Source organism: Podarcis vaucheri, assembly GCF_965113315.1.
Source record: "Podarcis vaucheri genome assembly, chromosome: 9".
Lineage (NCBI taxonomy): Eukaryota > Metazoa > Chordata > Lepidosauria > Squamata > Lacertidae > Podarcis > Podarcis vaucheri.
In genome coordinates, this window is record NC_138767.1 from 5799978 (window position 1) to 5815292 (window position 15315).

Sequence of the window (15315 nt, forward strand, 5' to 3'; positions counted from 1 at the left end):
ATAATAATAAATAATAATAATAATAAAATTTTATTTATATCCCGCCCTCCCCAGCCAAAGCCGGGCTCAGAGCGGCTAACAACAATAAAAGTAACACAACATTCTAAAATCAATTCATTTTAAAATCAGTTCAAAATTAAATCAAATCAAGTTCAAAATCAAATTAATGGCAACCATTAAGGTAAGGGAGGGAGGTAGGAGGGAGGGAGACTGACAGGCAGGCGCCCCCGGGTCCTCCTGACTGGGTGTTGCTGTTTCCGCGTCCTCTTCATTTTCATGGGCAGGTGTTATTCCTCCTTAGCCGTGGCTCTGAGTGATGCCGCGCAATATGAGGGAGGCCTGACCTACTTAGCGAGCTTGTACAGCATTTCTTATTTCTCATTAGCGAAGCTTCCCCTTCCCTGTTTCTGTCAATCTCTTCAGCCGCAACAGAAGCAAAACTGGGTTAGGGCTTGAAGTTTGACAAAGGTGTGTTGGCAGCGGAGATGTGTTTGGCACCAGGAAGGAGGGGAACGCTTCCTGATGCATTTTTTCAGCAGAAACCAGAACAGAATTAATGATCATTCACATGAGCTTAGCTTCTCTGCTGGGGAAATACAGCGGTGTCTTGACCCAAGCGAAGTTGTTGGCATTTTCCCATTGTTAAGATCTGTGACAAAGTTAAGGTAAAGGTAAAGGGACCCGTGACCATTAGGTCCAGTCGTGGCTGACTCTGGGGTTGCGCCGCTCATCTGGCTTTATTGGCCGAGGGAGCCGGCGTACAGCTTCCAGGTCATGTGGCCAGCATGACTAAACCGCTTCTGGCGAACCAGAGCAGCGCACGGAAACGCCGTTTACCTTCCCGCCGGAGCAGTACCTATTTATCTACTTGCACTTTGATGTGCTTTCAAACTGCTAGGTTGGCAGGAGCAGGGACCGAGCAACGGGAGCTCACCCCGTCGCAGGGATTCAAACCACTGACCTTCTGATCGGCAAGTCCTAGGCTCTGTGGTTTAACCCATAGCGCCACCCACGTCCCGTGACAAAGTTAGCGAGTAGTTAATAAAGTGAGTAGTTCAAAATGTTGGTGCTGACCTTTAAAGCCCTAAATCCGGGGTAGGCAAACTAAGGCCTATACAAACAAAGACACACAACTTCTAAAACCGCTAAACTCCACCTTCCCACCCTCCTGGTGGTACGAAATAACCGGCCAAATGTAGGCACAAACCCTCTCTTTCCTTAATTGTCCACCTATTGAATCCTGGGCCAACAGCCAAAAAAAGGCCAAAATATGGATGAATAAAGACTGTCCAGCATCTTGCATCCGGAAGAGGCTGCTGTCTGTGAGCCTGTTCACTGTTCCTTGAGGATGTGGACCTCACCCTTTCCGAAACAGACCTTGTCTCATAAGTTCTGTAAGCAGCGGCTGCACGGACACCCTAATAGGATGTTGCAAAAGCAAATTGGCAGTGTCTGTTCAGGGTTGGACTGGAAGGTGCACCTCCCAGCTCCCACTCTTTGGAAAGGGGTGTGCAGGAAAGAGACTGTAAAGACAGAAGCTTAGCGAAATATTGTGGGCAAATCGTTTTATGCATTAATCAGATACAGTGGTACCTTGGTACTCGAACGCTGCAAACCCAGAAGTAAGTGTTCTGGTTTGCGACCGTTTTTCTGCAGCCAGTCGGAAGCCGCGCCTTGGTTTTCGAACGGTTTCGGGAGCCAAACAGACTCCCGGAATGGATTAAATTCAAGAACCATGATACTACTGTATTGTGAAGGCCCACTAAGGCATTGGCAGCAAATTCCCCTGTCTCTTCCCTGCCCTCATTGTAATTTAGAGCTGTTTGCACCCAGCAATCTGTTGCAAAATGTAGGGTTAGGGTGGGTTTTGAACCTGGAGGACCTGGGTTCGAATGTCACCTTGGCTCCAGGCTCAGCTGCTTCCAGTATCCTTGGGAGTAGGGAAGGACCTCCTCAGATCTTGCATGGCTTTGTTGTGATCCCTAAAGGTACTGCAACAACTGTTTGGGGTTGTGTCTTGTGCTGGCCTCGGGCCTAACGTTGCGTTCCAGGATAAAAAATCCTGTGAGCAGATAATACATTCACCTTTTGCACTGGAGAGAATTGCTTCCCCTTTGGGCAGTGGTAGAGCATTTGCTTGGCATGTAGAAGGTCCCAGCCAGGTGCAATCCTGAGCATCTCAAGGAAGGACCAGGAGAGACTCAGGCCAGAGAATCCTGGAGAGCTGTTGCCAGTTAGAACTGACGGTATGTTGCTAGATGAACCAATGGCCATACCAAGTCAGTTTCATGTGTTTTCAAACCAAAGGGCGTCACTGAAGTGCCACAGAATGGTGGGTGGCAAGAAGACAAGACGGTGACCCCGTTCTGTGCCTGCCCCAAAGCTTAGTGCCCTTCCTTTTCCCGGTGCCTGCTCTTCTTCTTTCTGAATCTCATTGTGCTCATCCATCACCCCTATCATGGTGAGATTCCTAGCAGCCTGTTTGCCTGGAAATGAAGACGAAAGTTCAGGACGAATCTGGATAGGATGGCTTCAACTTGCACATGGGACGTTTAAGAGTTGCCATTTTGGTAAAAACACGTCGACTTTAGTCTACTTCTTCACGAAGCGCATTGTCAAAGGAAGGCTCGCCTGGCGCCTTTATTGCATGTATTTAGGCACCAAGCAAAAACTTTATTCTATAACCAGGCTTTTGACTGTCTGTGGCCTTTTAGAAGTGGGTGAGATGTTTTTAATCCATTTCTTTTCCCTCTTGGGTTTAACGAATCTCTGTGGGAGGTTTTGCCTGTCTGTTTGGTTGGTTGTAAGTTGTTTTTGTGAGATAAAGTGAATACTAATAATAATGAATACTAATAAATAAAGGCTTATGGAAACCCCTATGAAATGGGGAGTTTTGCAGGGCCGTGGAACAGTGGCTTAACTGCAAATGATTTTGGGCATCTGAATAAAAGGACGTGATGGGTGGAAACAACAGCATGGAACTGGGGAGGTATTCCCTTCAGGTTGCCCCCAAGTTAGAAATGCTTCTGTGAAGTATTCGGGGAATGCAAGGTTGTCTTTTTATGTTGGGGATATAGCAGAGCTCAGGAGACTAGAATTTGCAGGTTTTGTTATGTTTTTAATATCAAGGAAGCTGGCTGGCAAGACACCGAGGAATTCCTCTTCTGAGGAATTTAATAACGGAATGTTGTTGGATGCAAATGTGCAAATGTGAAAGGGGGGAAAAATCTATGAAATGGAAAGAGGAAAAGAAAGAGAGGCAATATCCCTTCTTGTCTCTCAGCTGCAGTTGACCCCTTCACCTTGATGGGGCCGGAGTTTCAAGACGTTCTTTTGCAGCATCCCTTATTAAGGAATGTTTTCAATTCCAGGGTAATATTCCTCGTGTCAGAATGGCTCAACGCAGAAGCACTGCAGAACGCACACGAGCTAATAATATTCTGACTATTATTATTTTTTGGAAAAACATTGATCTGACAAGCCTGCTCCTGTGTCTTGTTCTGCTTTCTTGTGCTTTCCTGAGATTCCGGTATTTGCACAGCAACATGTCTTGAGTGTGTTCTGTCTCGGGGACATTTCTGAAAACACTGCCGTTTAAAGGCACAGGGTTAGCCCTTCAAATTGCTCTGTTCTTCTAGATCTCTATCTCTTTATTGAACGTTTTGTGCATGGGATCCTCTTCTTATTGAATGCTTCATGCATGGGGTCCATTGCGGCCTCATTCTGTGACAAGAAGTATAAGGGCTGCATCTAGACGCAGGAGGAGCAGAAGCAACACCTTCATGCTCAGGTCCACAAAGCAGATACCTGTTCGAATTCCTAGCCCTGGGACCTAATGGCTTCCAATTTGGCTGTGCTCACGTGCGATGTTAAACCAGACCTCTCCAAAGTGGTGCTGTCCAGGTAATTTTTGTCGTTTAGTCGTGTCCGCCTCTTCGTGACCCCCTGGACCAGAGCACGCCAGACCCTCCTGTGTTCCACTGCCTCCCGCAGTTTGGTCAAACTCATGCTGGTAGCTTCGAGGACACTGTCCCCCCATCTCGTCCTCTGTCGTCCCCTTCTCCTTGTGCCCTCCATCTTTCCCAACATCAGGGTCTTTTCCAGGGAGTCTTCTCTTCTCATGAGGTGGCCAAAGTCTTGGAGCCTCAGCTTCAGGATCTGTCCTTCCAGTGAGCACTCAGGGCTGATTTCCCTAAGAATGGAGAGGTTTGATCTTCTTGCAGTCCATGGGACTCCCAAGAGTCTCCTCCAGCACCAGAATTCAAAAGCATCACTTCTTCAGCGATCAGCCTTCTGTATGGTCCAGCTCTCACTTCCATACATCACTAGTCCAGGTAATAATAGAATAGTATTATTTGTCCCCTGCCATCTGACTGGGTTGCCCCAGTCACTCTGGGTGGCTTCCATCAGCTACAAAAACATAATCATGGCTGTCTTCTAAAACATGGGACACGGGTGGCGCTGTTGTCTAAACCACTGAGCCTCTTGGGCTTGCCGATCAGAAGGTCGGTGGTTTGAATCTCCGTGACAGGGTGAGCTCCCGTTGTTCGGTCCCAGCTCCTGCCAACGTAGCAGTTTGAAAGCACACCAGTGCAAGTGGATAAATAGGTACCACTGCAGCAGGAAGGTAAATAGCGTTTCCGTGTGCTCTGGTTTCCATCGCGGTGTCCTGTTGCGCCAGAAGCGGTTTAGACATGCCGGCCACATGACCCGGAAAGCTGTCTGTGGACAAACGCCGGCTCCCTTGGCCTGAAAGTGAGATGAGTGCCTCAACCCCATAGACTCCTTTGACTGGACTTAACCGACCAGGGGTCCTTTACTTTTAAAAAAACTTGTATGTAGAACTTCTATCTCCTTTTCATCTGGCAGGAGGGCTTTGCACAGGGCGGGCGCCACTACCAAGAAGGCTCTGCCTGGTTTGCTAGACTACTACTCCCACCATACCAGAGTCCCTCAACTTCTGCAGATTCCCCATCTTTGCCTTAAGAGGCAAGGGCTCATTTTTTTGATATACGAGCACCTGGAGGAAAGTGAGGGATGTGCCTGTAAACAAAGGCAGAGATGGGCCTCCGGGTGACCCTGGGATTATGTAACGGTGAAAGAGAGTAGCCTCTTTGCTGCCTCCTGGCAAACCTTGTGTGCCGTTTCACGTTGCATTAGCCTCTTGTGTGAGTCGCCCCGAAGCTTTGTGCCCTTCCCGGTGCCTGCTCTCTTTCCGAATCTCATTGTGCTCATCCATCACCCCTATCGCGGTGAGATTCCTAGCAGCCTGTTTGCCTGGAAATGAAGACGAAAGTTCAGGACGGATCCGGATAGGATGGCTTCAACTTGCACATGGGATGTTTAAGAGTTGCCATTTCTGTAAAAACACGTTGACTTTAGTCTACTTTTTCACGAAGCGTGTAGTCAAAGGAAGACTCACCTGGCGCCCTTATAGCATGTATTTAGGTACCAGGCAAAAACTTTATAATCAGGCTTTTGACTGTCTCTGGCCTTTTAGAAGTGGGTGAGATGTTTTTAATCCATTTCTTTCCCTTCTTGGGTTTAATGAATCTCTGTGGGAGGTTTTGCCTGTCTGTTTGGTTGGTTGTAAGTCGTTTTTGTGTTGCCCTGGGTGAGATAAAGTGAATACTAATAAATAAAGGCTAATGGAAACCAGCGCTTGCAAATATACCTACGTTTTCATATGTTAAATCCATGTAACGGAGACATTCCGGAAGAAAAGTGAAGCATGCCAAAGAATAAATGTCCATTCGTTTAAAAAGAAACCCCTGAATTGTCTGAGATGCCCTCTTAATTTGTTTTTCTCTTATTTCTCCTCTTAGAAAGCCCACCGGCAGCGATGTCCAGGAACGGCTACTTCTTCGAAGAAACAGGCAAGTAGAATCCTACCTTACGAGTAGCAAATTCAACTTCTGCTAATGTAGCCCAAATGGCAACACTCTGCGCTGCAACACCTTGTTGCAGAGCCCACATGTTTGTTTGTTTTATCTCCCGCTGGCTGACTTCTTTGCATTTTATCTCTTTGCTGTCTGTTCTTCCTTCAAAGCAGCAGTTCCCAAATGTTTCCTGGAGGGAGGAGACTCGCTCCCTTCATCCAGAACTTAGCAATCAGAAATCTTATCATTTCTTGCAGCGTCCTACGGGGAGTTAATCTTGTTCTCCATTGCTATTCACCAGTTATATGAAAGCACCGGGGGACTTTGTCAGGGTGTGACACACAACTCCATCTCTCCGTACCATCTGAATCGGGAGAAGGCAGCTCAAGTGTTTGACCGTTGCCTGGAGGTGGCGATGAGATGGATTGGGGCCAATAAATAGAAACTGGCATGATGGAGGGTGCTCTGTGTTACGAGCTCTTGGGTCCAGGAAGCAAGTAGATTTCCTTCTCTGGGGAATATGGCCCTCGCCTGGAGGGATCATAGAGTTGGAAGGGACCAGGGGCCAGCAAACATTTTCAGCAGGAGGCCGGTCCACTGTCCTTCAGACCTTGTGGGGGGCTGGACTATATTTTGGGGAACAAACATGATGCAAAGGCACCACGAGCCCCGGTGGCTGCTTACCAGTGTCTTCCGAGCGGCAGGGTCTGGTGGCGGCGGAATGATGAGCGGCATGAGAAAGGGCTCTGGAGAGGGGCTGCTTAAAATGGCAGCCGCTCGAGTGCAACAGCTGCTGCTGGCACCAACAAGGCCCAGCCCCCTTCCTCCTCTAGGCACGGTGGGGAGAAGCCAGGAGAAGCCACTCCCACCGTATGAGGGAGAGGGAAGGAACGTGCACGCTGGCGATCCATGCAGCAATTCCCGGACCGTCTGCGGACCGGATCCAGAAGGCAATTGGGCCTGATCCGGCCTGCATGCCTTAGTTTGCCGACCCACGATCTAGTCCAATTCCCTGCAATATACAGTGGTCTGTTAAACATTAAAAGCTTCCCTGAACACGGCTGCCTTCAGATGTCTTCCAATAGTCTGGTAGTTGTTATTCTCTTTGACATCTGGTCGGAGGGTGTTCTACAGGGTGGGTGCCACTACCAAGAAGGCCCTCTGCCTGGTTCCCTGTAACTTGGCTTCTTGCAGTGAGGGAACCACCAGAAGGCCCTCGGCACTGGACCTCAGTGTCTGGGCAGAACGATGGGGGTGGAGACGCTCCTTCAGGTATACTGGATCGAGGCCGTTTAGGGCTTTCAAGGTCAGCACCAGCACTTTGAATTGTGCTCAGAAATGTACTGGGAGCCAGTGTAGATCTTTCAAGACTGGTGTTATGTGGTCTCAGCAGCCGCTCCCAGTCACCAGTCTAGCTGCCGCATTCTGGATTAGTTGTGGTTTCCGGGCCACCCAACCTCTGCTTAGAAACCTCCAATGAGTCCTCCACCTCCTGAGGTCATCAATTCCACTGCCAAACAGCTCAAGGAAGTTACTTGGAATCTATTTTCTTGTCATTTGACTCCATTGGTTTGGGTCTTCCCCTGTAGAGCAGGAGAAAACATGGTGGCTCCATCTTTGATGTGACAGCCCTTCCAATATGAAAATAGCTGTTATCTCCATCTCCTGTGGATAGCTCAGTTGGTAGACCACGAGGCTCTTAATCTCGGGGCCGGGAGTTCGAGCCCCACACTGCACGATAGATAACCCTTGCGGTCCTTTCTGACTCTACAATTCTGCAATTCCTCTTTCCCAGCTCTCAACTGTCCTTCGTAAGGCTTGGTTTCCGAGACCCCTTCATCATCTCCCTCCTCTGCAAGTAACATGGATTAATGGTTCTGAGCGATTTGCAGCCCTCCCTGGTTACATGCCTTGCTTAGTGCCTCTCCGTCTTGGCGAACTTCAGGGATCGACTAATTGGTTTTGCTGGCAATGCAGAGCTGCAGTCTTGCTCCAGGGCACTGAGGTCCCCAGACAACTCCAGTTGTTGTCTCTGGTTCCTCTGTCTCTCTCCCCCCCCCCCCAGCCTTTTTGAATTGCATTCCCCCCCCATTACTTTTGTCATTGCGTTTGGTATGTCTGCCTTGTTTATAACTCTCCAAATTCTTTGCCTGACTGTGGAATTAACCCAAATGCTTTACTGAAGCAAATCCATTCAAGATGGTCCTGGGATATTTCCTTGCTGTCTGCCTTGTTTTACCAAATGAACACACAGACAGATACACACAGTGAATTGTCAAGGGGTCTTGGAATGGCAGGCTCTCTTTTCTAGGGCAGATCCATACTGCTGGCTGCATGCATGGTTCTTTAACCAGAGGGGATGCAGAGAAGGACTATTGCATTGCAAGCATTGCTGTAAGGTAAAGGGACCCCTGTCCATTAGATCCAGTTGCAGACGACTCTGGGGTTACGGCACTCATCTCGCTTTACTGGCCGAGGGAGCCGGCATACAGCTTCCGGGTCATGTGGCCAGCATGACTAAGCCGCTTCTGGCGAACCAGAGCAGCGCATAGAAATGCCATTTACCTTCCCGCCGGGGCGGTACCTATTTATCTACCGTATTTTTCGCTCCATAAGACGCACCTGACGATAAGGCACACCTAGTTTTTAGAGGGGGAATACAAGAAAAAAAATATTCTTTACAGAACAACAAGAAAAAAAATACAAGAAAAAAATTTTCTTTAAAGAACAACAACAGCAGCAAGATTACTCATTGCGAAGTATTGGAAGACCCAGGAGCTACCCACACTGGAAGAATGGCAGATGAAAGTGATGGACTACATGGAATTGGCAGAAATGACTGGCAGAATTCGTGACCAGGGAGAAGAGTTGGTGGAGGAAGACTGGAAGAAATTTAAATACTATTTGCAGAAGCACTGTAAAATTAAGGAATGTTAAAATGACATTTGATTGAAAAGAAGTGGAATTGGTAAAAATATTTTTAAGAAAATGTAAATGGAGATTGATAAAGGATAAATGCTAGAGGGTAAGGATTTGCTGAATTTAATATTTGAACTGGAATACAAAATGGGAGGTGTGAGGAGGTCAAGAAACTAGCGAATGAACTATAAGAGATGAAAATCTTAATTTATTCTCTGTTCTGTTTTTTGGTTTTTCTCTTTTTTCCTTTCTTTTTCTAATGGTTTGTTACTGTGTATTTTTTATATGCTTTGTTTTTGTATGCTTTTATTCTTGAAGTTTTCCTTATGTTTAAATCTTGAAATTTTTTATTGTCTGTGAAAATTTAATAAACATTATTTTAAAAATAAATAAATAAAGGGAGCGCTGAGCAGAGCCTATATGCGTCCCAGGCTCTGCTCAGCGCTCCCTTTCACGAGCCGCGTGGAGCGTGTGTGTGGCACTTGCAGGCTTTTCCCCAAGGAGGGAGAAGGGCAGCCCCTCACTGATGGCTCTTTAAAGGGAGTGCGGCTCTTGGGGGTTTTCCGGGAGGTGGGGGGAGGGATAGAGGGGCTAAGCCAGGAGCTAGAACAGCAAGAGGGAGCGCGGCACAGCAATCCCTCTCGCTATTCTTGCTTCTGGGATAGCTGTGCAGCCTGCATTCGCTCCATAAGATGCACACACATTTCCCCTTACTTTTTAGGAGGGGGAAAGCGCGTCTTATACAGCGAAAAATACAGTACTTGCGCTTTGACGTGCTTTCGAAGTGCTAGGTTGGCAGGAGCAGGGGCCGAGCAACGGGAGCTGACCCCATCGCGGGGATTTGAACCACCGACCTTCTGATCGGCAAGTCCTAGGCTTTGTGGTTTAACCCACAGCGCCACCCGCGTCCCAGCATTGCTGTAGGATGGTGCAAAGGACAAGGATCCGAGGAAACCGAAAAGAGCCGAAAGCAACATGTGCCCACAGTTTTTCCGTTTTGCCTGTTCCGCCTCCTGCCATTTGCCATCTCACCTGTAGTTAAGACTTCATGCCATCTTGAGGCATCTCAAAACCTGCAGAATGGTTTACATTCCTTCCCACTTGCAGCCAAAGACTTAAGGAAACCAGATGGAGAAGGCTACAGTTTATAGTGTATTCTGGGGTCTCCGTTAGGAAAAGGCTTGAGACTCTCCGGCTTGTTTATATTGGGGGTGGGAAAGGGGGGGAGGGTAAGGGAATGTTGATACTGGGAATACTTCGCGAAAAGTCTTGCCAATTCTGTCTGATTTGTATTTAAAGCATCTGCCCCCCCTCCCCACCCGCCGCCAAACTGACAAGTTTAGAAAAGGAAAAGGGTGAAGGGGGGGGGGGTTGGGGGAGCCGGAGCTGGCTGGAAAAGGCCGAGGATGAAGCCTTCTGATTTTGCGTGCAAATTCTCTCTTTCGTATGAGAGCTAGATTATAGATTAAATGCAGCGCTCCAGCGCTGTCGGGAATAGTGCCGCAGGGCTCACTTTAAGACAAATCCCGAGCGATCTGTGCGACTTAAAGGTTTGTGCGGTTCTTCAAGCTGTGTTGACACACAAACAATTATTTTCAGGATTAAAAAAAAGGAAGAACCAGTTCAGGCATTTCAAGCATCTTTTTCAGAACATAAGGAAATCCTGCCCGCTGGATGGGGCCAAAGCGGGTTGGACTAGATGAGCACTGGGTGCCTTCCAACTCTAGGATTCTGCTCCTGCACTCCATTCTCACAGGGACCAACCAGATGCCCATGGGAAATCCGGAAGCTGCTTCTCAGTGCGCCCCCCCGCTTGTGATTTACACCAGTTGGCAGGCCTCCTGGGGGATGCCAGGACTCGAACCCGGGACCTTCTGCTTGCACGGCTAGTGCTCTGCCACTGAGCTACGGTCTTTGCCAACTCAAGAGGCAGCCATATAACCATATACACTGTGACCACTTCTTCTTCTTCTTCTTCTTCTGGATGTTTATTATTTATTTTTCTTTTAAAAAAGCATCCTTAAAATATCAAGGACTTCCCTTCTTCTCCTTCCATGCTTCATTTTCCATATCATAAATCCCTGCATATTTTACATAAACTGAACCATTCAGTATTCTATTGTTACATCCATCAAGACTTATTTACACTGTTGAATTTATCTTAATGCTGCCAGCGTTTTCAAGTGTATACAGTCCCCCCCCCATATATTCAATAAACATTTTCCAATCTTCTCTAAACGTATGATCTTCTTGTTCTCTTATGTTAAGTCCGCAAGCTGCGCGTATTCCATCAGCTTAAGTTGCCATTCTTCTTTAGTTGGGACCTCGCTCGTTCGCCATTTTGGGGCTAACGAAACACAAGCTGCAGTAGTGGCATACATAAATAACCTTTTTTGACACCTGGTAATTTCCATCTGAATTATCCCCAAAAGAAAGGACTCTGGGGGGTTTTTTTGGAACACTCCTTTTAAACACTTTTTTCAATTCATTATGGATCATTTCCCAATACCCTTTTACCATTTAATAGGTCCACCGCATCTGAGAGAACGTTCCCTCCATCTCTTTGCATCTCCAACACTTACCTGATTCAGTCTTTTACACCTTAGCAAGCCTGCTACTCCGACTCTTCTGTCTCCCCCCCCATTTTATTGCACACATGTGATTTGTTTGCATGTTGGTGCAGTAGGAGGGTGCTTCAACCCTTTCTCTCTTACCCCAACAGCTCTCTGGATCCGTGCTTATCTAGAACCCACAGGGTTGGTGCAGCAGCGGGGTAGAGTTCAGTGGGAAAGCAGTTGCCGCGAGTTGGGTTAGACATGTCTCTTCCTGCTCCCCCTTGCTTCTTCTTCTTCTGCACCAGTGTGGTGTAGTGGTTAAGAGCAGTGGACTCGTAATCTGGTGAACCGGGTTCGCTTCCCCGCTCCCCCACATGCAGCTGCTGGGTGACCTTGGGCTAGTCACACTTCTCTGAAGTCTCTCAGCCCCACTGACCTCACAGAGTGTTTGTTGTGGGGGAAGAAGGGAAAGGAGAATGTTAGTCGCTTTGAGACTCCTTAGGGTAGTGATAAAGCGGGATATCAAATCCAAGCTCCTCCTCCTCCTCCTCCTCCTTCTTCTTCTTCCTTCGGCAATCACTTTGTCGAGTAAGACTGTCTTCCATAAACATGGTTTTAACAGTGGGTTCGTAAGCGACTGTGGAGGCCAATTCTGGATCCACACGTCCTTCCGCAGTGGGGACATTGGTTCCCGGGTGGGAGTTGAGCATGGCGAGGGTTTGCATCAATTGCCGATTGCCGTGGGACTTTGGGTTAGGAATGGGTTTTTGGAAGACGCCTGTGCGTGAATTTGTTTTGTGTGTGCAGATCAGTGCACACTGACCAGTGCACAGTCTTCGCAGTAAGGCTCTACAGTGGTACCTTGGGTTACAGACGCTTTAGGTTACAGACGCTTCAGATTACAGACTCCACTAACTCAGAAATAGTACCTCGGGTTAAGAACTTTGCTTCAGAATGAGAACAGAAATCGTGCGGCGGCGGGAGGCCCCATTAGCTAAAGTGGTGCTTCAGGTTAAGAACAGTTTCAGAACAAATTAAGTTCTTAACCAGAGGTACCACTGTATTCCGATGGCATGAGCATCACCACGACCAGTAGATTCTTATCTGCTGCAGCCTTCACAGCCATTGTAACATACCGCTTGTTATCATCCACCTGTTCTTCCATTGAGAACTTCTTGGATCATTCTTTGTCCACCTCCTTCCCTTTGACCTTTCCGCCTTGGGTGAGCCTGCTGGGAGTACGAGATTCCCGACGGCTTCGCTCACAAGGGTCTTAGGAACGTCAAGCCCACTCCCCACGACAAGGTGATGATCCCTTGCAATGCACACCCATCTCCCAAGGTGTTTTGCAGAATTCTAAAACGAAAGAACCTCCCCAAATTCCAAGAGATTTCGATGCATTCTTCTGCGTCTTGTAGATTCTTGCAGAAAGGTAGGAAATATCATTCACCGGCCTTTGGGTGGTTGCCAGTGTTGATAAGCGCAGAATTCTTTTTTGCAGCCGAAGCAAGGACAGTCTGATTGATGCTAAAACCTAATAGAAATGGATACAGCAGAGATCCGAGACACTGAAGTCGAAGGTGGTTCTTACAAAAAAGGGAGAAAGTAGCACCATGTGCCACTTAGCAGTTTTAACAGATGGTGGTCGTTGCACGAAAGGAAATTTGCACAGAATGTTGTGCAATTATTATTATTATTTGTTTTACGAACCGCTCAGAAGCAATTTTGGTTATCAAGTGGCAGTGTTTAATAATAGGTGAAATCTGGCTCAGACGTCCGCCTTTCTGATATCTCTTGCCAATAATTCCATAAATCTTGTTGCATGCACTCACAGCGCCGATGCAGATCTGCTCTCTTGCCTTCTAAGCTCAAAGCAAAATTTATTTATGATTTTGTTTGTTTTTCTTTGTCAGCTGCTTTGAGACACATGTGAAAAGCAGGGTGTGATTTTTTAAAAAAATAAATAAAAGCATGAGTGTCTGCAAAAACCAATTATGACACATACCCTGCGCTGCTTGTCGGTTAATTGAAAAATAACCCCTCTGTCTTAAGTTCAACTGTTATTAGATTGGGATACAGATTCAAAGAAGTGATTGACTGGTTTCTGTCTGTTCCCCCAATCTCTTTAAAACATGTGGGCAACCTCATGTCTTTTGCCTAATGTTTGCAAGCCCCCCCCCAAAAAAAACAACCCCTAATTTCAAAAGCTCTCTGCAAACAATTCAGTTCAGATCTCTGGCAAGAATGATGTGATACCTGCCTGCTACACAGAGAGAGAATAACCACTGAATTTAAGGGGTTATTAGCTGTAATGATTAAGATAATTGGGGGGGGGGAGAAGAAAGGAAGGTGTAAAATTAAGTGAAAATTAAGGGAGAGGATTTGCTGAAGGAATAATCTGAATTGGAATACAAAAAGGGGAGGTATGAGGAGGTCCGAGAAATAAGTTAAAAGAAAACAAGTGAGTGAGATTATATGTGTTTTTAATTTTTTGTATTTTTGTTTTTTGTCTTTTTTGTATAAACTTTGAAAAGTTAATAAATATATATTTTTTTAAAAAGAGAGAAAGGCAATGGGGTGGCTGGAAGAGAAAAGAGGTGGCCCCATCCATTTCCTTCTCTGGTACCCCACGCACAATCCACATGCAGCCCCCTAATGGATTTCTTATGGTAGGGGTCGGCAACCTTTTTCAGCTGTAGGTCGGTCCACCATCCCTCAGGCCATGTGGTGGGCCAGACTATATTTTTTTGGGGGGGAATGAATGGATTCCTATGCCCCCCAAATAACCCAGAGATGCGTTTTAAATAAAAGCACACACTCTACTCATATAAAAACACCAGGCAGGCCCCACAAATAACCCAGAGATGCATTTTAAATAAAAGGACACATTCTACTCATGTAAAAACACGCTGATTCCCGGACTGTCCGGGGGCCGGATTGAGAAGGCGATTGGGCCGGATCCGGCCCCCGGGCCTTAGTTTGCCTACCCCTGACTTATGGAATCAACAGGCAGCCCTGTTTAGGGAAGCTTTTAATGTTTAATAGGTTATTGTATTTTAATATTCTGTTGGGAGCCGCCCAGAGTGGCTGGGGAAACCCAGCCAGGTGGCCGGGGTATAAATAATAAATTATTATTATTATTATTATTATTATTATTATTATTGAATGGTTGAGTTGGAAGAGACCCTGAGGATCATCTAGTCCAACCCCCTGCAAGGCAGGAAAATGTTGCTGCCCCATACGGGGACCGAACCTGCAACCTTGGCGTTATCAGCATCACTCTCTAACCAAACTGAGCCAGACGTTTTCAACCTTTTTGGGTCCACGGCTCCCTTGACCAACTGCATTCTTTCTGTGGCTCCCCTGTGGGGCTCAGGAGCCCTGTTAGGTCACCCCTTTGCCTGTGGAGCTGGCGGTCTATCATGTTTTTTGAAACCCTCCCTTGTGGGGCGTTCCCTCCTCTCCCCTCTCCTTGGGAGTCCTCTGGGCAGCCATTGCTACTGCCCCTGCTCCCCAAGCTGCCCCCTTTGCCCCAAAGAGAGATGCCTCTTCACACTGCCCCACAGGGGCCTGGGAAGCACCCCCTGGCCAGCACCAGAGACGCCATTCACCTGGAGAGCTTGTGGCCAGGGCTGCTGCAAGAAACAGCTGTGCAAGGCTTGGGGAGGCAGAGATGCAAGAGGTTCATCAGGGATGGAAAGAGGGACAGAGGCCAGTGCTGCCCGTGGCACGACTGACCATCATTCAAGGCACCCCAGGGTGCCACGACACACTGGTTGAAAACACTGAACTGGGCTGTCCAGGAATACAGCTCTTAATAGCAAAAAGATTGGCTTCCCTAACTTTGAAAAAAGGTGTTACCTTTTGACGCTGGGCATCGCCTCTCCTGGTATGTCCCACGGAGGACCTTACGGTCTTCAAATAAAAACATCTTGGAGCTCCTGGGCCACAGGGAGGTTAGG

At 47.4% G+C, this 15315-nt stretch overlaps 2 protein-coding genes across 7 annotated transcripts in view; one reads left to right on the top strand and one right to left on the bottom strand.

Moving 5' to 3' along the window:
• The window catches only part of LOC309539925 (kyphoscoliosis peptidase-like), a 360319-nt gene that overhangs the window by 190205 nt on the left and 154799 nt on the right, over nt 1-15315 (bottom strand). The gene's annotated exons all lie outside the window — the stretch shown is intronic.
• Nucleotides 1-15315, top strand: part of SLC4A11 (solute carrier family 4 member 11) — a 251928-nt gene that overhangs the window by 109852 nt on the left and 126761 nt on the right. For all 6 annotated transcript variants that reach the window (XM_082236390.1, XM_082236389.1, XM_082236394.1 and 3 more), the window contains exon 2: nt 5826-5876. In XM_082236390.1, coding sequence (XP_082092516.1) covers nt 5826-5876 — 51 coding nt within the window. The remainder of the gene's footprint in view (nt 1-5825; nt 5877-15315) is intronic.